Genomic DNA, 27,378 nt, shown 5'->3' with positions numbered 1-27,378 from the left:
TTATATCAGTGCCACAAGAACATCTCAGAATAGTAGGGCTCAGGGCTATAAGCCATCTGAGGGGGAATTGTGTTTTTAAACTGATTAGAACATACAAGTCATTTTCAGAAATGTTTATAAAAATGAAATAGCTGTCTTTTTGATTTTAAAAATTAAATACCAGGAGATCACTTCTCTTTCACAGGAAAAAAAAAAGATCTGACTTTTTTCTCTGTTCCCTGTATGTATGTGAAACCTCTGAGACTCTCATTGTTGTCAGCTGTAGGATAAACATTCCCCAAGTCCTTATTTCTGAGGAGTGTTCCTTCTGATGCTGAGTAAATACCTTGTTTGGTTCCACACTCCAGAAGCACTGAGGAAGATGATGTGTTCCTTGGGAAGTGCCTGCCTGTAAATCAGCTATAATGGAAGCCCTCATCTCAGCTTTTATTGCGAGGATAAACACTCCAATAGTTCTCTTCTAAAGTGTTTACCTGGCTTTTTCACAGCTGACTCAGTGGATCAGAGCCTTTTAATGTAGTCTGCCTGGCATGTTGTCACTAATCTCTGCAAAGCTTTTCTAATTCTCATATGATTAATAGTATAGTATGCTATTCATTCAGGAAAAAGTAAAACATTTTTTCTGTCTTGCTGCCTAATTTAGATGTTAAATTGCTAAATCCATTTACTTTCCAGGTTCAGTCTCAAAGGCAAATAATGCCAGTATTGAACTGTAAGCAATTGATGGACAAGGAAAATACCACTTAACTGCCTCTCCTTGCCTTTATGTGAAAACAAAACAAAACAAAACAAAATCTTTTAATTTGCAGAGATTCCACTACGTCATTAAACTGCTGAAAAATAATTCCCCTTCAGCATGCTGTTGTCATATTTTTAAGACCAAATGGCATCCTGAAATTGTTTGGGATTTTTCTTGCCTTCTTTAAATAAGACAACCCATTCCAACATACATTTTCAACTTCCTTAGGGCACAAACACACAGGTAATAAAGAAGGCCATGTAAAGTTAGCCCCCCAAACATGACCTGAATACATGCTGAAAGGAGAGGAGCTGGTTGAACGTGATGGTGACTGGCACCAGAGTCCTTCTTGTCCCCAGCCCACCAGCAGCACCTTCTTTGCCAACAGGCCAGCCCAGAGAGCTCAGTTTTGTTTGAGAAAACTCCTGAGCTCAGCCTGGGTCTGTGCTGCCACACCTGGAACTGGTCTGGGGTTTGTGTAACCATGGCCTCCTTGCTTCCTGAGCCACCTGATTAGTTCACAGGTGACAACTGCCTTGACCAGCATTGAGAAATGTGGTTCCTCTGCATTCTTCCTCACCATCCCAAGCTTTCATCTCAGTCTCTTTTATTATTCTGTCTTTATTCTGTCTTCTCCATCCATTTCTGGGCCCATAGCCCAGAACTGGTAGCTCCTTGTTACTGCTGTTTACTTGGTTGGCTGGCTTGTCTCACTGAGATTTACTGAGAACACTGTTCTGCTCCAGCACAAGGTTCCTCATGCCCAGAAGAGCCATTCGAGGGAGTTTGCTTGACGCTCCCTGTCTGTACTGTCCTTGCCATCAGAAGGAAAAATGAGCATAGGGAAGCAGATTTGATATATAGTTATGGGCAAATTTAAGTAGCTCTTAACACTCATATCAGATTCTCAGGAGCAGATGATAGCAGAGACCTGCCTGCTGTCCTGCTAAAATCACTTACTGTCGAATGTAAAATACCTACTTGTACAGTATCAGCATGTTTAGAACTACTGCTCTTTTGTAAACTGATGATGGTGATTTACTTTGTATTATTCAATTTAAAAAGAAATAGAGTTAAGCAGTGGTTTAGAAATACAGCAGAGCCCTCCTATGAAATATGTATTTTCAAATCTCTCACTTGTTACTGATGGTGATTCAATTCTACCATGAATTGCATTTCTACTTGATGTGCAGGACTGGTTTGGGTGGGAGCACGATGAGTGCCAGGGTCTGTGGTCTTGACTTTGGCAAGGCTCCTGAGGGTGAGCTCAGCCGTGCTCAGGCCACGTGTCTGAAGCTCCTGCCCTGCTGAGGACAGTCCTGGGAAGCCCACTGGTCCAGTGTAGGCAGAGCAGAGCTGCTCCAGCTCCTTGCTGTGAGCTGTTCAATCACTCAGCTCCTGCTGCTGAGTGAGTTGGTTGCTTCAGAAGATCAAGTCTTGGGAGACCACTTGTCTCTTCTTGGCCTGTAAATGTTTCTTCAGCATTTACTTTGAAACACTCTTAGCAAAATACAAGTAGCTTTTAGGTGGCAAAGAGTTAAGTGTCAGCACAGAGCTTAAGGAGTTAAACAGACACAGATCAAAATACTTCAGTGTCTAGAGGGATGTGTTTAAATGAACACTGCAAGGTTGGCAGGCCTCCAAATTAGCATAGTTTAAAGAATTCAAGGTACATTTAATTGGATCCTTCTAATCCCTTTTCCCTCAGAATGAGCATTTTAACAGTTTAATTCCTTTTGCAACCCCCACACATCCCTTACTCCAGTGGCCCATCTAAAATAAATACTGTAAACTATAAAAGGCCTAGACAAGTTCTAGCTGAAGTCAGTGGCAACAGGATGGAGTCCCAAATGCTCCACTCAGTTGGATTTGGTGTTTGAAATCATGGAGCAGGTCACGTAGGGCTAATCATAGCATCACAGAATGGTTCAGGTTGGAAGGGACCTTAAATATCATACAGTTCCAACCCCCCTGCATGGGCAGGGACACCTCCCACCAGCCCAGGTTGCTCCAAGCCCCATCCAACCTGCCCTTCAACACTGCCAGGGATGGGGCAGCCACAGCTTCTCTGGGCAACCTGGGCCAGGGTCTCACCACTCTCAGAGGGAAGAATTTCTTCCTCATGTCTCACCTACATCTCCCCTCTTCCAGTTTTAATCCATTACCCTTTGTTCTCTCACTCCCTGCCCTTGTCAAAAGTTCCTCCCCAGCTTTCCTGTAGCCCCTTCAAGAACTATAAGGTGCTCTAAGGTCTCCTCAGAGCCTTCTCTTCTCCAGGCTCTTCTCCAGCTCTCTCACCCTGAACACCTTGCACACAGCTGGTCAAACCCCTGCATATGTACAGGAGCTTCTATTGGTGTGGAAGAGCCAGCAGTGGTTTGCACCTGTGGCTCTGGCCAGAGCTACAGAACTGGAGCTGTAGAGGTCTGAGTAGCAGCCACTGGTCCTGGGGCCAGGGAGTATCTGCAGAGTTGGGAGGCAGCAGCTGGGCAGGAGGAAGGGTGCACCACTGGGTTCCAGAGGAAGAGAGGAACGTGCATGGGAAGCAAGGGCCAGCACCCTGATGTAGGGAAGTGAGCAGGATCCTTGCACAGCACCTGCACAGCAGGCAGCACCAGGCAACAGAACCACTGGCAGAAATCAGACATATTTACTCTGCAAATAGGTTTAAACTTTTAATCTCCTTTCCTTATAGAAGCAGTAAGTAAAGCTATGAAGTTGTGTTTGCTTCTGCTTTTCAACAGTGTCCTCCTTTGCTCTGATGACCTTTGGTTTTGGGAACATTCATGAGGTCTTTGTTAGTGACTGCTGTTGCCAGCCATATTTTATGTATTTTAACCTACTTGAATTATTAGTTGTTAGGCAAAATGACTAACTGGCTGTTCTGTGATCATCCTTTCACTACCATTAATGGCCCTTGTTCATTGTTTGGTGCCTGACAGTGATTGCAAGGTCTTTGGGGCAGAGAAACTTGAGATAAATCTGAACAGCAGCTGTACTGATGTCATCTTGCCTTTTCAGTAAGCAGATCAAAACAGAACTTTAGTTTCCAGGTACCTGGAGCCTTCTGAATGTAAAACTGAGTATCAATAAAACCTCTACCCTTATCCTGCTCTTCCCAGTACTTGGAGGGGCAGTGGCCTTCATACAGGAGGGTGTGAAGTTCCCTGGAGTCCATAGGACTTGTAGGAGTGGAGCTGTCTCGTTACTCAAAAGTGAAGGTTTCATCCTGCTGTGTCTTATTAAAAGCAGTCCTTACAGCTGGTCAGGTCATGGATCAGAAACAGTCTTCTCAGTGTCTCCATTAGCCTAAAGTCAGAGGGAGGTTATTACAGCCAAGTTCTGCCAGTGCTAGAAAGTGTCATTACAAATTATTCTTTCCCGGCCACAATTTCAAAACAGTTTCATTTCTTACACAGATACAATTGTCTCCTCCAGCTGCTGTGCTAGTTTGGACTACATTGTCACCTACCTCTTCAAGCACCTCGCTAAAGAAGGCAAGAAGACTCTGAGATGCAGAGAGATTTCAGAGGATGGACAGAGATTGCTTCATTTCATGCAGCAGAACCCAGAAGTCCTACAGCAGGTGAATTAGTCTTTTCTGTGGGGTATTAGTACATTTCTGAATTTTCCTCATTTTCAGTGCTGAACACCAGGGTGGTGCTGGCTGTTTAGTAACAGGACCACCCTCCCTACACTGTTGTGCAACCCTGAGTAGCTACAGACTCGTGACAACCAAGGCTGAAGGTATTTTTTGTCACACTGAAAAGCATGGATACTGCATTTGGCTGTAGGGTGCCCTCACACTTGGTATTTCCTTTTTGCCCATAAAGGGTGTGTGAAATCATCAACACATTTCTCTAGGCAAATGGGAAGAAAAGCTCTCTGAAGCATCTTAGGAGAAAGAAGAACAAGGTCTGGCATTGAACCACACATTTTGGTAATGAAATGTGTATATTGAATGGCCACGTATGCTATGAAGTTGGAATATTTTATTCTGCATTAGGTGACTCAGTGGGATTTTTTTCTGTTCAAGGTAAATACAATAGAAATTAAATCTCATCCTTCTGAAAAGGAAGTGGCCTCTGCAGTGCTTAGGGGAGATTTCCCCTCCCCAGCTCCACCAGGGCTCTCACAGCCCAAGCACATTACGGGAGATCAGGATGTTCATAGCTACATATCTCCACATTTGCTCTCTGCCACAATTCCCTTTCAATCTCATTAAACTCTCTGGAAGTGCCTATTTACAAGAATCTCTGGCTTCCTAATGCAGTTGCAAAGATGCTGTTTCAGGAAACGTGTTTCACAGGTCTGGAGGCTTTTAATGAAAATGGAAGTTATTAACAAAATGCAAATGACTAGTGTGGTCACCTTTGTGTTTCCCTAATAGGTGCACTGTCATTTGGAAGAAAAATCCTGTCACACAGTTCCTGTTGTAGTTTGTTGGCTGTTCTAAGCGAAGGTGAAAAGTAACGAGCGGTAGCTAATACATTCCTGGCAGTGTGTAGCACCTGGTGAGAATATGAATGGTGTTTATTAGTATTTATTATTAGCAGAATATGACGATTCCCCTCTCATAGTACAAGTTCTCATGTTTTCCTTGCCTGGTAGGGCTCTGAAGGAAGCTATTGGGCTCTGTCAGGTTGCCCGTGTTGCGCCGTGCAGGCAGCGATTTGAACATCGAGGACAGACCAGCAACCTGGGCTCTGGGCTTGCCAGTGTTTGTGGCAATCTCCATGTCATGCTCTGTCTGTTCAAACACAGCAATCTTTCACCTCACAGCACGTGAGCAGGCAGTGATCTGTCTTTATTAACTTCAGATTCTGCGGAATACGTTGTATTTATTTTGAATGCAGGCTTTCACATGCTCTTTTAAATATTAATGGCTGGTCTCCAGTAGTCAGCATAAATATGATTTGCATTAGCACTAGTCATATCATATTGAGTGCCTCTGATGTCAACTACTCAGTGTACTAATACCTGACATCATCTCCCGAGGTCACCGACAACTTTGACCTTTATTCTCATGCACAGTTTCTGAAGTCTCAGAAGCTCTTTTGAATTGATTTGAAATTTTGACTCTTCCCTTTATGAGGCTGTAAAATTGATAATTATTCAGATGGGAACTGAGCACTGAGTGAAAAATCAATTCCACCCGCTCTCTGCTGCGTATAAAATTACTTCTGAGTCTGCTGGACTGAACGGATGGCCAAGGTAAAAGCAGCAGGCAGGAACAGTAGAGAGGATTAGCTGGACGAAACTAATAGCCTAAAGGGATGGCTTTTGAGATGAGGGAGTGGGCCGGTTGGGGGTTATTATCAGCAATGATGGGACTCATTGATCATATGTTTACATCAAGTTTCCACTGGGTTATAAATCAGCCCTGAATAGAAACGGAACCCAAGGCCTCGCGCTTCACCGGGGGGACGGTGTATTAGATTATTCTCACTTTCACACTCAGATGAAAAGTGAGACATTGATTATTCATCGGCTGGCCATTAAACACTGGGTTTACAGATGATTTGGCTATCAGGGAAGCTGATGAACAAGGTTGCTGCTTCGTAACCAGCGGTTTCAGTTTTCAAGACATCTGTGTCGGTTCAGTAATGCATAACCCTATTAAAAGGAATGGGTTACAAATTGCTTAACAGCGCTGAAAAACTAGACCCTAATGACTAATTGTGCTTTGAGTTGAGAGAGGTTTGTCAGCTCTTTAAACTAAACTGATGCAATGATAACTGCAATTATTTACTAGTTAGGAAATTTCTTCCAAGTTGTGTCTCTGGAAGTAGTTGGGTCATGAAAATTTCCAGCAGCACTTGAGGTACAGCCCGTCTCTGTGGGCTCAAGGACCAACGGGATGTTCATTCTCTCCCCAAAAGACAGGGAGTATCTCTGGTCTCTTCACCGGGGGGGGCCAGGATGGGGACCAGTGGGGACTGCACGGGTTCCTCCAGCCCCAGCCCTGGTGAGGAAGCCCCGCACCTCCAGCTCCTCCACCCATCCCACCCATCATACCTCCCCGTGGAAGGGCCACAGGAGGGTTCCTGGCTGCTGTGCCAAACGAGGCGGTTGGGTGTCCCAGTGCCATCAGTAACGAGGTGTATCCATCGCGGCTGGGGCTCACATCTTCTTTAGCATCTAGAGTAGTTTAGTTGTAGAATTAAACCCTCTTAATTCTTCCTTTGTCCGCTCGCACCCATCACCCAGCAGCTCTGGGTTTTAGTAAGTGTGTGTGACTGTGCAAAGGCAGGAGCACCAGAAAGCGTGGACATGAAACAGCTTCTTAATGTTTGAGAGCAAGTTACAGCATCCTTTTAAAGTGTGAGAGTGGCTGTTGGCTCTGGCCCTACTTTTTGCTGTGCCACAGGCTCTGTTCCCCCAGGCGAGTTACTTAGTCTGAGCTTAATCTGCAAACAACTTCTTCGTGATGGTGCCTTGCAACTAAACTGAATTAACGTGTCAAGTAATTTGAGATACAGGGATGGAAAGTGGTATTAAGTTTATTACCTTCAGCTATTGCTGTTACATTATATTGTGTTATATGACCTTCAATAAATACTTGTAAAAGGCTCCTACTTTGCGATGCTGTTATTCTGGGATTAACAGGTGAAGCTGGTGTTTGCTCCACTTTATAACTGGAAGTGTAAATTTTTGGTTTTAAGAAGCCACCGTTATCTTCCATTAAAGCTTATCTTGCTGAATTGTACCCATTAGGCTGTTAGTTCCATTTTGGTATGGTAAAGTACTATTCATGTTGGTTCTTTCCAAAAATCCATCTCTTGTAGCACCTTTCACCTGTAGTTCTGACGAACGTTCCTAAGAACCAGGCACAATAGGCAGAGCTCTGTGTGTGTGACCAGCCTTGAAATGAGGAATGTTGTGGAGCACGGGCACTGGGAAGGGGCCTGTAGGAAAGGAGTGTTGCAGCAGGTCCGTGGGGTGGTGGGTCAACAAAGAACTTGGAGGCGTGGGTGGTGGGGAGTGTGGGGAGTGCTGGAGAAGGGAGCGTGGATGGAGGAAGGCTGGGCAGTATTGTGGTGACAGGAGGGTGTGTGGGACAGGTACAACCTCAGCAGGCTGCTCAGGGGAGCTGGGCACTTGGGACCTGGAGCTGCAGCAAGTAGCAAAGAGGCACTACCCAAAGCACACAGCAGTGCTGCTTGGGGGGGTCAAACAGAAAGCCCAGGCACCAGTTGCAGTGAAAAATGGTGTTACTAAAATACAAACATAATATAAATGGCTACTTTACTTTTTTTTTTCCCTTTTACATAGTAAAATCAGTGGTGTTTTTTGGTTTTTAGGTAAACCTTAGTGCCACATACAGCTACTGTGGAGTAACACACGGTTATTTAAATAAAAGCCTGAAGAGAAGATGTGTTTATCACACATGTGGAAGCCCTTGCACACAAGCACATCACAAAAAGAAATCTGAATTGTACCAACAAAGGGCAGCTGTGCAAGGTGTTGAGCACCTGAGCACCACAAGCCATATATGTGAGCATATGCTTCATTTTGAGAACAGATCAAGCCCACAGGTGTGATTGTTCCTGTGCTTAAAATTTCGTGTGTTTAAAGGCTCAGCTGAACCAGGACCAGAATGCTCCATTTTTGAAACCTTGAAAGGTTTGAGGACAGCAGTGAGAGGCGTTTTCATTGGGACATCTGTTTTCAAGCCTCTTAGCACAATTTAAAAATGTTATCCAATACTATCATAACTTTCTTTATTAATTGAAAGGGATGGAGATATACCAGCTGTAGCCCAAGCCAGCAGAGACTTGGGTGGCTAAGCAACAGAAAAGGCACCATATTGAGTGAGCCAAAATTCAGTCTCAAAGTCATTTATTTCAACCAGTGACAATACGTTGAGACTCTAGTGTTTCGATTTGATTGATGGTTTAATATCATATATAATTTTTTTTAATGAAGGGAACCCATTTAAATGTGTTAACGTTTGCACTAGTAGTCTCCCATGTACATAACTGCATTTCATCATTACTCTGATTGTTTTTGTGGTTGTGTAATTTGTGTCAGCAACGTAACTATGTCAAAGCCATCTTACCTCCATGAAAAACGGGGTGATTTCTCTTTTATCCATACTTCTTCCTGCACATGTTTTATACAGGCAGCAGCAGCCTCAGTCTCAAGTATATTGCTAAGCCTATAGCTATCCCTACATGAGTGCTGTCAATTAAGAAATCAAAAAAATTAATGAGCTTAGTGTCTGTTCTAATTCTGCTTTGTTTAAAGCCTTGTTGTGATTCGTTGTCATGTGAATCGAGTAATTTAATTTTAAGACTTTTAATGTTAAAATACATCATCATTAGTGATGTATACGAAGATTTCACGCTCTTAATAACGGTGCTAAATCAAATCGGGAAGCTCCTCTTCATCACCCAAGCTGTGCTGCAGCTCACCCAGACACGTTTTTAGGGCTGGAGAGAAGTTTCGTTCCGCAAAGTCACGAGTATTGTGGCAGGATTCATGGCTGGCAGCAAAAAGGGGGGGCTGGGGCTGGCAGCACAGAGCGCTGGAGGTGTCGGGGTTGGATGCGCGCCCTCGGGCCAGGCAGCTGCTGCGTGTATGCTCTTGTTTATCAGTTGCTGGTTTATGTAGCCTTTAGGCCAGCACATGAAACAATCCTTCCTGCAGGGTCAGCTGCTGGTCAGGAGCAAAGTAAGAAAAGCCTTTGCCTCCCAACGGCAGCCCTCATTTTGGTGCAGCTGGCACCTGCTACTGGTGCACAGCGGGAGGGTTAGAGGTCAAAGAGCCGGTTGTTCCAAACTCAGTGATGGCTTAAAGGGACTTGTAGATTAATCTGCTTTATTAACTTCTGTATATTAGATAACTATTGCAGTGAATGACAGTCTGTCTTTCTGAATAAGTCCCTTCACCTCTTTCTCTCTTAAATTGGCTTTGGAGTAATGAATATTAAATAGAATACATTTCAGGGTAATTAAATGAAAACATTAGGATGATGTTGTTTTACAATCATATCTATAAGTTTCTTGTATATTTATCTTGCATGATTACTGTTCATTGCTTTTTGCCAGCAGAACAAAAAGCATAAATGTTTCAATTAAAGAAGAGGAACTGGCTCTATTTCTCAATAACCTCGTGTCTTCTAGGCTGCATAAATATTTCCAAAAAGCAAATAAGTTTAAGGAGAAGGGTAAAAATGGTTTACTCCTTGTTTACTCGGTGCAATGTAATTCTTTGCATTGCTTGGAAATGTTGGATTTCTGCTGGCTGTGGCTGTTTCATATGAAACACGAAGAGGTGCTGGTTTGGGGAAGGGCAAAAAAAATACTGCCATTCTGTAGAATCCAACTAGTGATATGAATAGCACCAATAATTTTGTAAAGTTCACATTATAATTCCAAATCCAGTTAGAACTGATGCTTGCAGTCTGGAAAGAAAGCAATATCTTTACAAAATGGATGGGGAAAGGTAACAATCTAGTCCGTGATCTGCTGCTGGTAGACTTGCCACCTGAGTAATGAAACACAAACACTCTCCCCTGCCCCCATTAAACAACTAAAAAAAATCAAATTTAAAATTCTAGAATGGCAGGAGCTTACAAGGGTGCTTAATTGCTGCTGGATGTGATAGCAGTGGCCCCTGGAAGCTCACAGCAGAGGAGCTGGTGCTGCTCCACTCTGACCCAGGCAGGGCTCTCTTGGGCAAAGGGAAAGGTCCAGCCCAGGTGAGAGGGCTGTTTTGTTGCCCAAAACTTCCTACCAACTGGCACCCATGAAATACTTGCCCCACTCCCCTTGGCAGATTGCAGATTTTCAGGACTCTGGAATGAAACCTCAAAATCCACATTTCTCCTAAGCTAAAAAATTGTCATTGGTTTTGTTTGTGGTCCTGAGAGGTATTTGTGTGGCTTCTGCAATCATGAGATGCAGAAAGGCAGTTTGTTGAGGTCTTTCTCCCTGGTTTTTACTTTTTGGGGGTTTTGGACTAAAAACTGAGTTTCTTGTATCTTTACGTATCTCCAGGAATTTGCACAGTTTAAAAAGAAAATAAAGAAATCCCAATATCAGAACAGATTGATGAGACAAAATCTGTTAGTTTATGTTAGCTTAACTTAGCATAGTTTAGGTTAGCTCAGTTTAACTCTGACTAATCCTCCCTGGGCACATCAGAGACAAGACAGTTTAGCTGCAGGAAGAGCACAAAGGACCACTCCACAACATGGGGTTTGACCTTCCAGTATAACCATCTTTCTGAATTCATGCTTCCTTTCCCTTTAAAAAATAAAATAAATAAATAAAAATTAAAAATGAAGTGTGTGCAACCATTCTTTAAAATCTTTTTAGCCTGACAAGTAAAGTAATCTTCCATTGATACTTAAAAGTCCATCTGCAGAAATTCAGGCAGAATGTTAGAGAGACGCAATATCTATTGAAATGTTGAGTGTCAAACTGCCAGGGTAATGTATTTAGTATGAAATATAATATTCAGTGCATTTTGTTTGGATGAGTGCATGAAATAGCCTTGTGCCCTAATCCTTTGTTGTTGTGAAAGATGATGTTCTCTGAGAAGTGTTGGTGACTATTCAGGACACAGCAACAATATGCTTATTGCCATCTTTATCATCTTTCAGGTTTGTTTGCCATAGCTTTGGTTGCAGTTCAGTTCATCAGGACAACAGAAATACTTTTAATTGTTCTACAGGAGAAATTAGAATCAATTGATGAACAGTTTGTAAACAGAGGAGGTTTTAAATCTGCCAGGCAATTGGTAATTAATCTTGGATGGGTCTGTTGAAGCTCTGTGCTAGAACACTGCTCTGCTGCACTTTGCTTTGCAGACAGCCCTTGGTCAGAGCCAAGCTTCTGGGTTCCTTGTGCTCTGATTGCCTTCAAGGTGTGGCTTAGAAGCCCAGTCTGCTACCCTGTCCTTGCTGATTATCTCCCTATCAGTGCTCGACTAAGGTAAATATGGGTAAAATAATTACCCTGGTTCTAATTTTCTCCCTCCTAGTGGTTCCTGTTGCTGTGTGGGGGCTGCTCAGGCTCTGCAGCTGGCAGGGATCCACAGGGTTGGAGCCTCCGCTCGGGCTGCCTGCGAGTCCCAGCTGCCTCGTGGCAAGACATCAGGGCTCTTGTCAAGAGCTGCAAAGCTCTCAGTGTTGCTGCAAGGCCAGGAGGGTTACGTGCTAGATGCCAGGCTGGACTTGGCTTGCAGGTGAGTGGAAGCTTGAGCCCAGCTCCAGGGCTTGCTCTTTGGGGTGTGGGGTGTGTTTCCACCCGGCGCCGCGACAGGTCTGGCTGAGGTGCAGGGAGAGGCACAGGCTGAGCGTGAGACACCTTGAAGTTCCTTGGACGAAGGGCTTAGAACTGATTTTGTGCTCAGCCTTTCCCTTTTTACATTTACATTTTACATTTACTTTTACATACATTGACATACAACTTTTTACGTTTCTGGGCTGTTTCTGTGGGTTTCAGTTTGTGAGGAGCCTTAAACTGGTTTTAGACAGAATGATTTTGTTTCCCCAGTTATGTCATTTTCTGACCTTGTCTTCCCTCCCCACATGACTGGCATTTTGGAAGGCCTTCCTGTGATAGAGATTTCAGAAAACTAACAATCCAGCAGGTGAAGATCCCAGTTCCTATGCTGAATATTGTGCATCATTGGAAATGCCCAGGTTTTTTTCTGCATCAGCACTTGATACAAGGGTGAGCACCTGTGAAGTCCTTGAGAGAGAGAGACAAGAAGGTTGATGCCTCCTGTTGGAGGAATTTAAGGATGCACACTGTCAGCTAAGGAGGAGACTGAAGGATTTAGATATAGGACCATTTACATTCCTGGAGACAGACCCTTGCTGGAAGGCATTGGTGGAGGTGAAACTGCTGTTCTCTCCTCCCAAGAGGATTAAATAATCTGTAACTAGTCATTTGGTCAGGGATACTGGTTGTAGACACCAGCTTGTTCTTTGTCACCTCTCAGATAAAAGTGCTAACTGTGCAAGAAAGAGGCTCTCACCATGCAGACTGGAAAAAATGCTGAAGGATCATCTTCTGAGATGAGAATAACTGGGTCTACAAAGACCTGGGCCTAGTTGCCTCTTCACATACTGCTAAAAGCAGAGGGTAGTGTGTATTAATGTTTTATAAGGTTTTTAAAGAGCTCACTACACCAAAGCAATCTGGAGTTTGTGTTACAAATTATGACAAGTTGTGCATTCCAAAAGTCCCAGTTAATCACAGTTCTGACATCTTCAAAACTGCCTGTTAATGCTGAATAGTCATGGCTGCTTGTTTAGAAAGGACTGAATCTTCAGTAAACAGCTTGGTTAATTTAAAGTGATTCTCTAGTATCTGTAACTGAAAACCTCTGAATGCTACCAGCTAAAACATGCAGATTAAGGGCTGATGTCACAATTTTAAATTATTCCAGCCTGAGGTGGAATAATTTGCTGTCTATCAGGGAGCACAGATGGATAGGCAAAAAGAAGCTGTGCAGATACACGAGTTTGTAAACATCTGTCAGCTACACCAGATACCCAAATACAAAATCTAGCACTTCAGGCAGCATATGCATATGTGACATTCAACAGAGGGTTTACATTAAATTCAGCACAGACTGAAGCAAGTCAGCACACCCCGGAAGGTAATAATTAGTGCAAGGTATCCCCTCCTCCCTGCAGAAAGGAGGTGCTTCATTCGTCAGGCATCTTCAGTGTGGCTGGAGTTAACTGTTCCACTCCCAGCGTTTAATGTAGCCACCTTAAACTAGGCAAAACTGCTCCATCCCATGAGACTCACTGCTTTGCTGTAGCTGAGTGTGGAGCAGCCAGCTGGCATCTCCTCTCCATCCTTGGTGGATGCCAGCTCACCCAGCAGCACAGGCTCCCTTAGGAGAGATGGGCCCAGTTCTGATAGGCAGGACAGAACCGAGTGTCGTAGCCCTTCATGTAAAAGAATTCAGATGCAACTGTAGTTTGGAAAGAGCATGTTCTGTCATGTTAGAATATGCCCTCAAATTGGAGGGAAGAGATCAAGACTGCTGCTTGAAAGTGTGCTAGGGTTGGGCAAAGCTGGGTTTGACATAAGGCAGTACAATCTGGTTTTATTATTCTTTCTGCTGGCTCACGACTGGGACCTACTGCAGATGGACCTCCCATGTTCAGCCCCCTGAAGACATAGCCAGGAAGATGCCACACTCCATGCTCTCCATAACTTTTTCACATCCATAGCCATCCCTTTTCCATCCCTTCAGAACGCTGGGAGGAAAGACTCTCCCAGTAAGACATATAAATGGTAAGAATACCCCATGAAAAATATACTGAAGTCATATTTCAGTCCCTCAGCTGCAGGCATATCATGGTTCATGATGTGCAGTGTGTCAGCCAGGTGCCTTGTTCTGGGTGTTTTCACCCATTTATACCTTATTTTTTTCATGAAAAGGGAACAAGAAGGCCAGACCCAATGAACTGCTCCAAATTGACATCTGAGATTGGGTCCCAAGAATAAGTCGTGGTAATTCCTACAGCTTCTTTAAGCTTCAGCTGTTGAATAATGACATTTTAGTTGCTAATGTTTATTTCCATATACACACTGGAAGTACATTTAAATAGGGGGAAATGCTATATTCTGTGAGCAGAAATCTGGAGGAATGTAGCCCACATAGGCTGAGGGCTTCATTTCCTAATGCAGGGGAACAAGACATGTGATGCCCAAACTTGTACATATTGCAAATCTCAACTGATTTGCTGTTTCTGGCAGCTAAATATTTTTCGTTCAGGAATAATGGTCTGGTTCTCACTTTGATAATAAATAAAGGCTTTAGTTGTCTTGTTTCACCTCTGGGAGTTTTAGCTTTGAACGTGGAAAATAACAATCTGAAGGCTTTCTAGGAAAATAAATCTTTTAAACCAATAGATTAAAATTTAAGATGTTTAATAAACTTAGAGCATATAAATCTTCCTAATATTATTAGTAAATTATGATCCATTTATTGATATAGGAAGAATTGATGAAAGAGCTGAGAACTCCAAAGGACACTTGAATTAGTAATCACAGCTCCTAAATTAAGAGTGGACTTGTCTGAAGCTCGAGCTATAAAAACCTACCAACTTTTATTATGCTAAACAATTAAAATCTGAATCTTTTTCAGGTCTGGATGGAAAAAAAGGAGTGTTATTACAAGCCAAGTGTTTGGTTAAAAGCTGTGCATGTTCTTAGACCATTCTTTCTTAAAGGAATATATCTCTGTCTCTGGTGTTAACATAAGGTTCTTTATGTTAAAATGTGATTAGTTGTAGCAGAGTGAAGTATTTATCCAAACATATGGGAGAGCAAAATAAGTTACAGGAGCTACAGTGATGCAAGTGCTCTTGGTAACATGGAGCAGCAACAAAAAAAAAAAAATCCTTTTTAATGGAAAAGCAGCTTCTTTTCCAGCTTCCTTCAGAAAAAGTTTTGATAATGAGGGTTATCTTGGCCAGCATTTTCCTCCTCTGCCCAAGAAGGAGAGAAGCTCTGAAGGAAGAGAGGCACTGAAGAATGAATTTATTGAAAGACCAGTTCTTTATTCTTGCCTGCTCTGTCAATAGTTCCTTTTGTAAAGAACAAATGTGTCAGGAGAAGCATTATTGAACCAGATAAAGTGATGCCTTATGTTGAAGCTAAGTGAGCAGAGGCAAGGCTGCTGTTTTAAGCTGAGTAGAAAATAGATCATCTGCTCCCCCACCCCCTTCCTTTTTAATGTTCCTCTCCCCACCCTGAGACCATGTTTTCTGCCCCAGACTCAGGTCTGCCCCACACTCCAGAGAAGACATATCCCTGAAACAAAGTGTTTCTATTTCTGTCAATAGGATCTTTTTCACCTAGAAAAGAAAAAATCCATATGTTTGATCTGTGCTGCTCCTCTGCTTTGTTTTGCCATTGAGTTGCTTTGTGATCCCCAATTAGGCTTTGTGATCTTCAATTAGAGGATGAGGCTTTTGGCAAAGGTGGAGCCAGGCAGGAGTACCACAGCATGGCTTTCCCTTGGACACCTGCATGCCCAGTATGTGCAAGTCCACCTGAACCCCACCAGCTTCTGCTGCTGCCTGGGAAGAGGGTCTGCAGGTCTCCAGCACCAACATGACCAGGTTGGGGGATGGCTGGAAGGGGCTGAGGGGGTGCCCCAGGCTCAGCCTGTATCACTGTGCCTTTGTTCCTCATTCCCTCTGTAAAATGTGTTGGTAGAGCTGATGTATCTCAGTGGCTGATGTAGGTAAAGCTGATGTATCTCAGTGGCACGCTTTGGAGCTAACTAACATCTGGAAAATGCTCTGCACTTCTCAAAAGAAGTGAAATAAAAATGCAGCTAGTGCTGCTGTTGGCTGCTGAGTGCTTGCTCCTGTACCTGGGTCCAGGTGCTGGCTGGTAACTGCATTCATCTCCTCCCTTGCAGGTGTTGTTGGGCAAGATCTCATCTTCAGAAAATTGTGGTTAGCATTTTGGTTGGTGTTGCCATCATAAATTCAAATACATGTAAATGTGTGTCAGCAGCTGAAATATTAAGAAGGCAGCACGTTGTTTCCAAGCCTCCTGCAGAAGCTTTAAGAGCTTGAGTTCCTTCATGACGTGAACAGCTCAGGGGAGTAACAAAAAATGGGTGTATACATGGAGCTGTGCATCTAGTATCTAGAAATTCTTTCCTCCATTGGCTTGGCCTGTTTCTCCTGATGACAACAGTCAAATCTCTGTTCACAGAAAGTCTGAAGGAGGAAGCTGAGGATGTCACTTGCCAGCGTAGGAAGAAGCTGTTCTATAAGATGTGAAACAGTAGAGAGGCAAGAGAGGGAGAATTCGTGCTACCCCTGCCTGAGGAAGGATTGAAGTCTGGTAAATGTGCTGTTGGCTGAGGCAGAGCTTTGTTGGAAGGTGGTGTGGGGCTCATCCAGAGGAGCTTCTTGCCTTTCCTCCTGCAGAGGGGAGCCCTTCCCTGCAGGTGGGTGTCCCAGCTCTTGTTGGCAGGAGCAGGCTCTCCTGGAGCGTGGCAGCAGCATGAGGAGCTGGAATGCACACAGCTTGCTGTGGGCTCCTGCAGAAGCAGCACAGGAAACCAAAGCCACCTGGAAATCAGGAGCAGGAAGTTCAAGGCTGTTACCGTGGGGTTCACGTTGGTGGGATTAGGTGCAGTAATTGCTGGTTGTCTCCTGCCTGTGTGGTAAAGTTGCACTCCTGACACCCTCCAACAGAGGTCTTGCTGGGACACAGAGGTTTGCCCCACGCAGCTCTGAATGCCTTGGTTATTTTTGTTCCAGTCTTTGCAAGAAGTGGGATGTCTGAGAGATCTGCCAAGACAACACAGTAGCATCCAAATCGTCCACCTCTGCAAGTAATAATCTTTTATAACTTCACAAGAGGCCTGAATCACTGCTGGGAGAGCTCAGGGGCAGGTGTTACAGCCTTGTTCATATTCCTGCAATGGTACCACTGGTCCCAGCAGTTCCTTTAAACAGGCAACAGTGGTGAAACTGCCCGGTTTCACTGAAAGGAATGGGTTGGTCCATGAAGAAGACAGATGTGGGCATGGCCCAACTCCTCACTGCAGTGTTGGTCCCTGTGCAGCTCATGATTTCTCACAGGGTTCTGCTTCGTTAATCCGTAGGGTCAGAAGTAGAATGAAAAATGTTTTGACAGTGAGATCTTGTCAGATGAAAAGCCTGGAAGTGGGAGGGAGGTTTTTGCTGTCTCCTGTCCCAGTTGGCCAGTATCAAAGCACACAATTAATAGTTGCTGTTCTGTAGATTGCTTCATGTTGGCTTTGTTGTTATGAAGTGTAACATTCATCATATTCTGTGCTTATTGCAGTACTCTCTGTTCTACTTAGGCACAAATAAGTGTTTCCCAGGTCATCTTCCATATTTAGGCCAAAAACTTTCCTAGAATATTTGTTTGACAGTTCATTTGCAATTTAGTAGCAATTCTGGGCTAAAGACCTCAAGGCATCCTGGTGAGTTGTTTGATAAAGCTGGAGTTTGAAGAGATGGCACCTTCCCTCTGGGTCAGCTGTGAACTTGTCACTGAGCCTGCCCTTTTTAGATTAAGCATCACATTGAAAGTCTTCCCATCTGCATTGCACCTCTTTTGAGAAACACAGGCATGTCAGTCATGATGCTCTAAATCACAGCCTGTGTGTGTTGGTTTAATTACTTTAAAAAATGCTTCTGTCCTGGCAGTTGTTTCTGTTTCAAGCTACAGAGATTAAAACCTGGAGATGAATGAACCATAATAAGTTGTAATTATTGTTCATGTTTGGAATACAGGCCCTGTTAATGCTTGTGCAGAGGTTTTGAATTGTTTGCATTAGTCCCAAGGCAGCATAGAACTGGTTTTGTCTTAAGATTAATTGAAAATAGTTTGCCTGATATGTAAAGTGTGAAGTCAGGTGAAGAACCAGCCTTTCCCACGCCAGACCGTATGTTCCTGTCTGGAAAGCTCAAATAATTTGTGGATATCTCTGTTCTAGGTGGTTTGTAGTGCTAGGATTCATCTTTTTCATTTAGTGAAACATGCTGTTTGACTTGCCTTGGTCAGTTATTACAGGCTAGTTTGCAGTGTGGCAGTTCTCTGGAGACCTGCTCAGAGCTACTCATTGGCCTAGAAGAAAGGATTTAATGATTTTCTACTTCCTCTATGTTTGGTTTTAGGGTGTAGATATTTTATAACTGTGAGTCAAACTATTTACTGGTGACATTTTACAAATTTTCACTCTGTTTAATCTCTGAGTAATGTTTTTAGGTTCGTGTATGTTGTGGCCTTTGGCATTTTGGACTGACATCTCTCAAGGATATCTTAGAGCACTTTATCTTTAAATGGATTCCATAGTTATTTTGTGATTTCTTTTTGCAAAAGTTGTGCCAATGCCTAAACAAGTCCTACCCTTCCTAACTACAGACACCAGAGGTGTAGAAGCAGAGCAAGACTGGGAGAGGCCTTAGAGGAGAGTGGTCCCTGTGGCAGGAGCTGGAGGCTCTGGTTATGTGCCAGCCCAGGAGCAAAGTGAATTCTGTGCCTTCACTTTGGGTGCCAGGGCAACTTCACTGTATGAGTTGAGAGATCTCAGTGCTTTATAGTTGATGAAGTGGCTTTATCCCTGCTGTGGAGCTCTGTAAAGTGAGCCACAGAAGTAAAGTAAAATGTCTAAAATCAGAGGCTGGATTGGTGGCTGTGGCAGGAGGGGCAGAGATAGGTTGGCTTCCTGCTGTGACCAGCATCACCTCATCCAGACTGGGAGCTCTCCCTTCAAACACCTGGCAGTGTCATGGACAGGACAGGTGGATGTGAGAAAACCAGAATCTTAAAGAGCAGCTGGGGATTAATCTGCAACTAGTACAGATTACTGGTAGGGCTCTCCTAGAAGCAAGTGTGACAAGAGGGCAGAGCCCTCTAGTCAGGTCAGAGCTTGTACCTCAAATTAACACAGTTCTAATTCTCAGTTCATGTTTGTTTTAACTTTAACTTTTGCTTTAGAGCCAAGTTTTGATGTTCATTTTCTCTGACTTCACACCTGGTAGTGCTGGTTATGGAAATGCTTGTTTGGAAGAATGACACTGGTGGTGCTGTGCTCAGAGATGGAATCTCAGTGATTTCAGCATGATTAGTAGAAATTTCTTCCATTTTTCCTTCTCACCACATCACACAGTATAACAACAGTATCCACACTCATGTGAACTGTCTGAACTTCCTTTCAGATGATGTCAATCCTAATGAACACCATCATTTTTGAAGACTGCAGAAACCAATGGTCTGTGTCCAGACCCCTGCTTGGACTTATACTTCTCAATGAGAAAGTGAGTATTGAAGAAACTCCACCAAATTCACTCTTCTCGTGCCCAGATAGTTGAAATAATTACTTCATATGGAACAGAGCTGCCTGCTGCCCTTTGCATCCCCCATCTCTTTCCTTGGGACCTTGCTCCTTTACACCCATATCAGGAGTGGAGAGTAGGGTTCAGCTCATGTACTGGGTAGGTATTTTACAGCTTAGTTCTCAGGGGCTGAGTGGCTTCAATTTGATGAAGAATCCTCTCAAACCTTTACCCCAACTTTTACACCCAAGCTTAGATTTTGCAACTGTACAATTAATTAAAAAATGCCACGTCTTCACTTCACCAGAATTTAGCAGGACCAGAAGATGTGCCAACTCATCTGGCTTTTAGATAGAAATATGAAACAAGAAGACTGTGGAAATCACATCAGAGAAATTGCTTCCTAGAAAAGGAGTTAACCAGTTTTTTTTTCTGAAAGGCTGCACAGGAACAACTGGCTTGGGGGGGCATTATCTGAGCACTTACACTAAGTACTGGCATTGATTGCAATTTGGATCGTGTGCATCTCTGGCAGATTCTGTAAAACCAGGAAATACTCTGCAATCTGCCCTTTCAATACAATCTGAAACTATGAATTTGGATCTACCCATCATGTTTCCCTGGTGTCTTAATAGAGACAATATTGTCTGAAATGGGAACCATGGGAGTAAAGGCATGTGCAGTGATGTAAATGTGTGCATTTTTGGCATGGCAAGGCATTGTTTCTGAGGATATTGACCTGTTGTATTCACCAGACTTCAGAGCTAGCTCTAACTTTATTCTGAATTGCTTTATCTCTTGGGCAGCCACAAGCCTCTGTGTATTACTGCTTTGGAGAATGAATTGTCTATACAATAAGAGGGTGCTGGAAAAAAAGAAGACACTAAGATTAGCAGCAACTGCATACATTAAAATTCAAACTGAAATCCCAGCTAGGAAGGAAACTAATAGAAGAAGAAAATATATCAAGAAGAGAAGCACTGTCTCATCATTCACCTGTGCTGAAGGATCCAATTTTAGCCATATCCAATAGCACTGTCATTCATCTTCTTGGTGTGTTATTGTGATTTAAATCCAAGCTCTATAAGAGAGAGCAGTTCTTTTAAAATGATTGAGAGGGAATAAGGGCAAATTCAGTGTTTAGGAAAACTTTATGACATCACGATATTATACTTTACAGATGGAAGCAATATTTCCTACTTTGGAAGGAAAACTAATCATTTGCTATCTGCTCTGAGTCACTGCATCATTATAAAAGTGGGAAATAAGTCGTTTTGTGCATTCCCAATCTTGTTCAAGACGACACTTTTGTTTATATAATGCTCCTGATTTATAGCATTTAAGTATTAGCCTGACTACATATTAATTATGTGGTTTTGATGCTTCAGGATGAGAAGAAATTAAATATTGCACTTGAAGATAAAACCACGGAGCTGTAAATCATAAGGAATAAATTTGGGTCTGGCAGAATATTCTTTTTGCTGAAATTAGACTAGTTCTAGTGATTATGTGTTTTGCTTAGGAGACATGGATATGTACAAGCATCTTTACTTAGGAACAAGCCTTACATTTCTTTTGGAAGGGTGGAGAACAGGAAATAGAGTTTACAATATCTTTATTGCCCCTTTTGCATCAAGGTTATTTATTTTGTGTTCAGGAAAAGAAAGACATGCACTTACATAAGGCTGTAAAAGCAACTGGGTTTTGGCACATTTCAGTGCACTGCTGGTTTATTTATTGGAAATTAGTTATTTTATTTCAGGCAGGGCTCCTGCCTCTACAGTTCTGGAGTTCACAAGCCCACATTGGCCATGTTTTCCTGCTTCTTCTTTTGTTTTAATAAGACCTTCTTTGCCCATAGCTCATCTCAAAGGAAAGGCATCAGGTTTCCATGGGGATTTCTACCTGGGGTTTATACCTGCTTGCACCAAGAGGGTGCAATGATCTTTAAGGTCCTTTCCAGCCCAAACCAGTCTGTGATTCCCTGATTCACTTCCAGTACAGCTGCAGTGGTGAGCACAGATGTGTGATACAGGATGTTCTGGGCTTGAGAGGAACTGGGTTGAGGGCAAGTAATTTACCAAGCAGACATTAAAGCAAACCCTTCCCATCCTCCTCTTGAGTTGTCAGGGCTTAGTGCTGGAGTGCTGTGGTTTTACTACATTTTCTTTTGTTGTCCCATAGTCTTGATGGGAAAATTGGGTGTTTAATTTCAGATTCGTTTCAGGTTTGAACAGCTTTAAACCACATAAAGGTTTTTAAGAAAGCTAGCAAAGAAAAACTTTTGTACTTTCTGGCACTGTACAACACCCTATAAGTTACATTAACTTCAAAAGTCTACTACATTTTTCATACTAAAAACTGAGTTTTGTCCTTTAACAAGTTCTCTGGTTATACACCTGAAATTTGGGGAAAAGCAGTGATTTATTCCTGACTGCAGGATCAGACTGCTCAGAAACTCTGCCAGGTGCTTGGGCACAGGTTCATCAGAACAGTTCTTCTCCTCTGAATAATTGTATTTATCAGGGCTTACACCATGGATGTGCCTGCACCCATGGCCATGAGATTGGGACTGACACAACCAGCATAATAAAAACTAAGCAGGATTACATGACTTGCTTGGCCTTAGCAGTAGAGTAGTGGGTAACACTGGAGGTCCCCTCCCATTCAGTATTTCTAGACTAAACCTCCATTTTTCTAAGGTGATAACGAGTTCTGTTTTACCTGGTCTATAAATCTGCCTGGATAGAATGGGAATAGTATCTAGAAGATAATACAGATTACTTAGCTTCTAAAGAAGGCAAGGTGAGTGTGTCTCACCACAGCTCTGAAGGGATTAGAGCCCATAGCCAAGTGCAGATTCTGAAAGGACTTGAGAAGTAGCCAAGGATGCTTCTGTCACCTCTCCCAGGTGGCTTTCTGCACTGGAGCAGGTGAGGTGGCCAACACCTCCTGGGGCTGGTTGGCACTGACCTTCAGGCTGGGGCTGGTGCCCTGCAGAAGGTGTGGAGCCCAGCTCAGACAGAGCTCTGTGCAGTTTGCCAAGTTCCTCTCCCAGGGGGAAGAGCAGGAAGCACTTGCTCAGGAGTGCTCCAGGTGAAGATGAGTAACTGAGTTTAAATTCCCAAACCTCATTCTTTCATGTTCTCTGCTTTGCTGCCACAGTACTTCAGTGAGCTGAGGGCAACCCTGGTAGCCAGTCAGCCTGAGAACAAACGGGAAGTCCTGGACCAGTGCTTCAGGAGTCTGATGGAAGGAGTTGAGCAAAACCTTCTGGTGAAGAACAGAGACAGGTAAGTCCATAACACGTAAGTAAGGTGAAAAAGACACATGGAAACTTTAACTGGAAAGATATATCACATAGGACATATGTACATATCACATAGGACATACTCCAGGTAGCCTTAAACTGCAGTCCCTTTTGAAAGGAAGGTGATATTCTATTAAATAATTCCTCCCTAGGCTTAACAGGTGGAGCCTGAACATTTGATAATGGTGTGTTTTCTTGGTCAGAAATGTATTTCCTAATTTAATGCCAGAGTCAAGGTTTGCCAGGCTGCAGCTGCTGCTTTCTCACTTGGGAGGTTCCTTTTTCCAGCCTTAAACCCCTCTGATAAAACACTTGCTTCAGCCTCCAGCAGTGCTGATGCTCTGACAGAGCCTTTTCTTGCTGCTGGGAAGCAACTGCTTGTGAAGTGCCAGAAAGGGAAGGCACCCAGTGGAGCCACTTACACATTGTAGATATAAATGAGGCAAGAATTACTGATTTTTTAAACATGACTCTCAAATCCACCCAATCCTGCCCTCATTTGACAAGCAGAATAGAGGCCTTGACAAGAGAAGTGGCACATTTGTCTGCATTTAATGTTCACTTCAACCTTTTGTTACCTAGTTAGCTGCATTTTCTGTTCCATGGGAATTATTCAACCAAAGCAAATCTTGAAAATGTAGAGACACAACCCAAGTCCAGACAGGAACTTCCTGGAAAGCTTGAAACAAACATGGAAGGCGACTTGGAGGGAAGTGATGGCTAAAACCATGTGTTGATTTTATTTCTCTGACTTCTTCATTTCTTGATGTGAAAATTATGTTGAACTTGTTTTGTTCTTAAATAGTTTTGTGCTAATTATGGTCTCCACAATTTAATTTCATTTTCCATCTCAATTCTGGTACTAAAGGTGTAAGTTCCTTATGGCCTGACTGTGGGTGATAGCCAGAGACAGGGGAGTTTGGAAGCCAAAAGATCACATCCATGGCACTAATAAATCAGACAAACTTCCTGTGTGACTTGTATTATGGATCAGCAGAAAACCTGGGGAAGAGGCAGAGAAGCCACCAGGAAGGAGGAGAATGCCTGGTAAAGCAAAGAAAAACAGAGCTGGCAGTGATGAGCTGTTGGACATTGTCTGACCCTAGAGCTGGCAGTGCCAAGGGGAGGCATTTGACTCAACAGTCCTGAAGGGTGGGAAAAGAAAGAAAAGAAAAAGTAAGAAACAGGAAAACTAACACTTATAACTAGATAGTTTCCTAGTTCCCTATTTATTTCCATTTACTGAAGGCAAGAAGTCCTTAAGATAGCATTGTTTGTTGAGGAAAACAGGCTTTGATGTGGGTTTTCTCTGGGCTGTCTTATTCTGAGACCCCCAGATGTGAAGGCCAGAATGGGGGTGGGTGGCTGAGCCAGCCCAGCCTGAGGGCAGGGGGTGGGAATGGGGCTGAGGGCAGGGAATGGGGCTGAGGGCAGGGGATGGGCAGGGGCTGAGGGCAGGGAATGGGACTGAGGGCAGGGGATGGGCAGGGGCTGAGGGCAGAGAATGGGGCTGAGGGCAGGGGATGGGCAGGGGGCCTCCAGGCTGGGAGCAGGGCAGGGTGGATGGGCAGCCTGGAGCATCCAGCTCAGCTGCCTGAGCTCTCCTGTTGAGGGCACCAGCAGAGACTTCCAGCTCTCAGGCTGCCAGCAGATACAGGATTCAGCAAGAGTCAGATGCAAATATCCGTGGATGTGAGGGGGGATTTTCACCTCGAGGTGCTGTGGAGGGCTCCCAGATGGGCAGTGGTGTGAAGCTCTTGGAGAGCTGTTGTGAAGTGCAGGCAGGGAGGGGTGGGTGCAGGTGTGAGGGTGCTTGGCTGTCTCAGGAGCACCCACCTGTCTAACCTGGGAAGACTTTTCAGCCCTCACTTCCCCAGCAAACAGCAGGAGGTGGTAACAATGGCTTTTCCACTTGCAGCTCTTGATTTGTAAACCTTCTCAGATTTATTCCGTGGAACAGGAGGCTTCTTTTTAACTGTGATTGTTTAAAACTGAGCAGAAATCAATTTCCATTAGTAAGGAAATAAGCACAAACGTAAAAAATTATGAATAGAATAAAGAATGAACTCATAATTGCATCCTGTATTCCCAGGCACAGCGAGCCCCAGGTTACCACACTGCTGCAAGACATGCCCATAAAGTAGAGCAGAGAGGAGGCAGGCAGGAAGGATTATTACCCCTGGTCCAGCAAAGAGACCTTTGCTGAGATCCCATCAGTTTTGCAAGCACCTGTCCAGCAGGCCTTGGCAGGAAGGAGCCCTAAGGAGCTGTTCTTCGAGAACCTTTATTAGCTTCACTATAGTGAGCCAGCAAAGTCCAACACAATCAAAGTGAAGAGCATTGAGGCAACAAACAAAAGAAGATTTGAAAAACCCTAAATGCAGGGTGCAAGATATGTTTCTGACATTTTAAACCATCTTCTTATGTGTTTTTTAGCAGTTCTTTTTAAAATGCTTACATAAGATGTGATGTATGTCAATTAAACTCTGTTTCAGGTCAGGCTAGACTAAGGGAGTAGGTCAGATTTGGGCTGTCACACAAGATGGATCAGAGTTGTCATTCTGTCTGGGGTGTGGTGGCACTGGGCAGATTTCCTGTCCTACACCTGCCAGTAGAGAACTGTTGGGGAACATTTTTGTGACTTGATTCTGTGCCAGATGGGTGATGGTACCAGGTTTCACTGAGAGACAGGTTGTGCTCTGACACCACTCCTGAGGGACGAAGGTAGGTCTGAGAGAGCCTGGCCTTGGTGACCATCTGGACATGTCCCCAAGAGCCCTTTGCTGGAGGTTTGGGAGAAGGGACGTGTTCTGAGTCACATGAGAGGGAAAGGTTTCTCATTGCATCCATTTCCAAGCTGACTTTTAAAGTGTTTCTCCCTGTTGATAACACTGCCCATACGTGTTCACACCCTCGTTACTTCTCAGGGCTGTTTCTTGAGCGAACCTGGTCGTGTGGGGGGGCAGTTTCCTCAGTTACATTTCAGTTATTCTTTTTACCGATTCTTGAGCTACATCTCTCAGCATCAGGTCTCTTTTAACCCAAGCTCTGGCTCTTCTCTTTCCCAGGTTCACTCAGAACATGTCAGTCTTCCGAAGGGACGTGGCTGACGCTTTGCGTGGTGACGCGGCCGCCGAGCCCGGCAGCTCGGACATGATGAGTTGACGATGACTTTGGCAACACACAGCACTGACTAACCAACTAACTCTGAGACTGTTGTATTGTTAGACAGATTTTTGACCCTTGTGAAAACTATTTTTTGAAGATACCTTTCTGCCTTTTTATATCTCTCACCTAAGTGTAAGGATTTATAATCGTGAAACCAACGGCAAATCGGCCTTAGTTTGAAGAACGTTCTCAGCTTTTCTTATCAACAGTTATTACCCTGTTCCTTTACCTTCCTGAAATGGTGTAGAAGCAGAACTTAACCAAAGAACAAAATAAATATGCCTTCCTTCTAAACTGGTATCAAGTTAATGATTCTCAGCTCTACACATGTTAGTAAATAGTATCTCATCAGTTAAAACCTCCGAGCTCGCTCTGACTGAGGTCACACGTGTTTGAAAATGAGATGAAAACCAGTACAAATTTTATATGACATCTCTTTTGAAATAATAAAATTGCTATTTTTCTACAAGATGTTATATATTTCTTTTCAGCAGTGATGGTTAATGACAACGTGGACAACAAGGCAGAGACTTAGGGCCCCCATTTCAACGGGGTGTGACACAATGAATGCATCTGGGACAGCAAATTCAGTAGGTTTGTCTTCACCTCTCAGAGGTTGTAAAGAGCTTGGTCTGTATCAGAACAAAATCCCTCCTCCAGTCCAAATCTCACCTCATGTTTGCCCTGCTGGCTTTGTGGGGAACAATTCCTCCCATTCTGTGGTGGGCAGGAGGTCCTGTGTGGGCTGAGGAAATGAACAAATTAATTGAAGCAAGATCTGACAAAAATTAGGACAATTTAAGCAAGAAGTCAATTAGTTTATAATGTAGTAAAGCTATTATGTGCAATTACAAACTATTGGTGTTGGGTTTGAATTGGGTAGGGTTTTTTCTTCTTTTTTTTTTCTTCTATAAATAATGGATTTCATGTGTTTTTCATGCTTGCTTGCACTTGCATTTTTAGTAATATTTCACTACTGTTCATCTAAAAATGGGAATTTTTAATTGTGGCCAACAGGGAGAAAAGATTTGTACCTGTATTTCTTACAGCTTTTTTCCCAGTTTTTTCTTTGTAACTCTTTACTTTTTTGCACATTTTTAAATTGCAGGTTCTAAATCTGAGAGGCAGTAATTTTGTTAAGCAGTTTTCTGTTGATATTTAAACTCAGAGGGAGAAAGTGTTTAATCTGCAACCAAAGGGTCTGATTTTGAAGAGTGTCAAGTGCTTGAGAAAATAAGCAGTGGAGGTTACTGAAGAGCTGCAGATCCAGGGTGTTCCTGCAACGCAAGCCCAGTGCTGTGTGCTGAGGTTTGAAAGCCTTGCAGAAAGTGGGAGGTGTCCCTG

General features: G+C 43.5%; 1 protein-coding gene across 1 annotated transcript in view; it reads left to right on the top strand.

The window, feature by feature from the left end:
- Positions 1–26,031, top strand: part of RANBP17 (RAN binding protein 17) — a 140,951-nt gene extending 114,920 nt beyond the window's left edge. The window contains exons 23-26 of the mRNA XM_010005557.1: positions 4,159–4,325; positions 19,440–19,538; positions 22,722–22,849; positions 25,935–26,031. Of these exons, the coding sequence (XP_010003859.1) occupies positions 4,159–4,325; positions 19,440–19,538; positions 22,722–22,849; positions 25,935–26,031 (491 nt within the window). The remainder of the gene's footprint in view (positions 1–4,158; positions 4,326–19,439; positions 19,539–22,721; positions 22,850–25,934) is intronic.
- The last annotated feature ends 1,347 nt before the right edge of the window (positions 26,032–27,378 follow it).

This window comes from Chaetura pelagica, unplaced genomic scaffold, assembly GCF_000747805.2.
Source record: "Chaetura pelagica isolate M959 unplaced genomic scaffold, ChaPel_1.0 scaffold581, whole genome shotgun sequence".
NCBI classification, from domain to species: Eukaryota; Metazoa; Chordata; class Aves; order Apodiformes; family Apodidae; genus Chaetura; species Chaetura pelagica.
The sequence above is the reverse complement of the archived record's forward strand: the minus strand, read 5'-3'. Positions and strand labels throughout refer to the sequence as shown.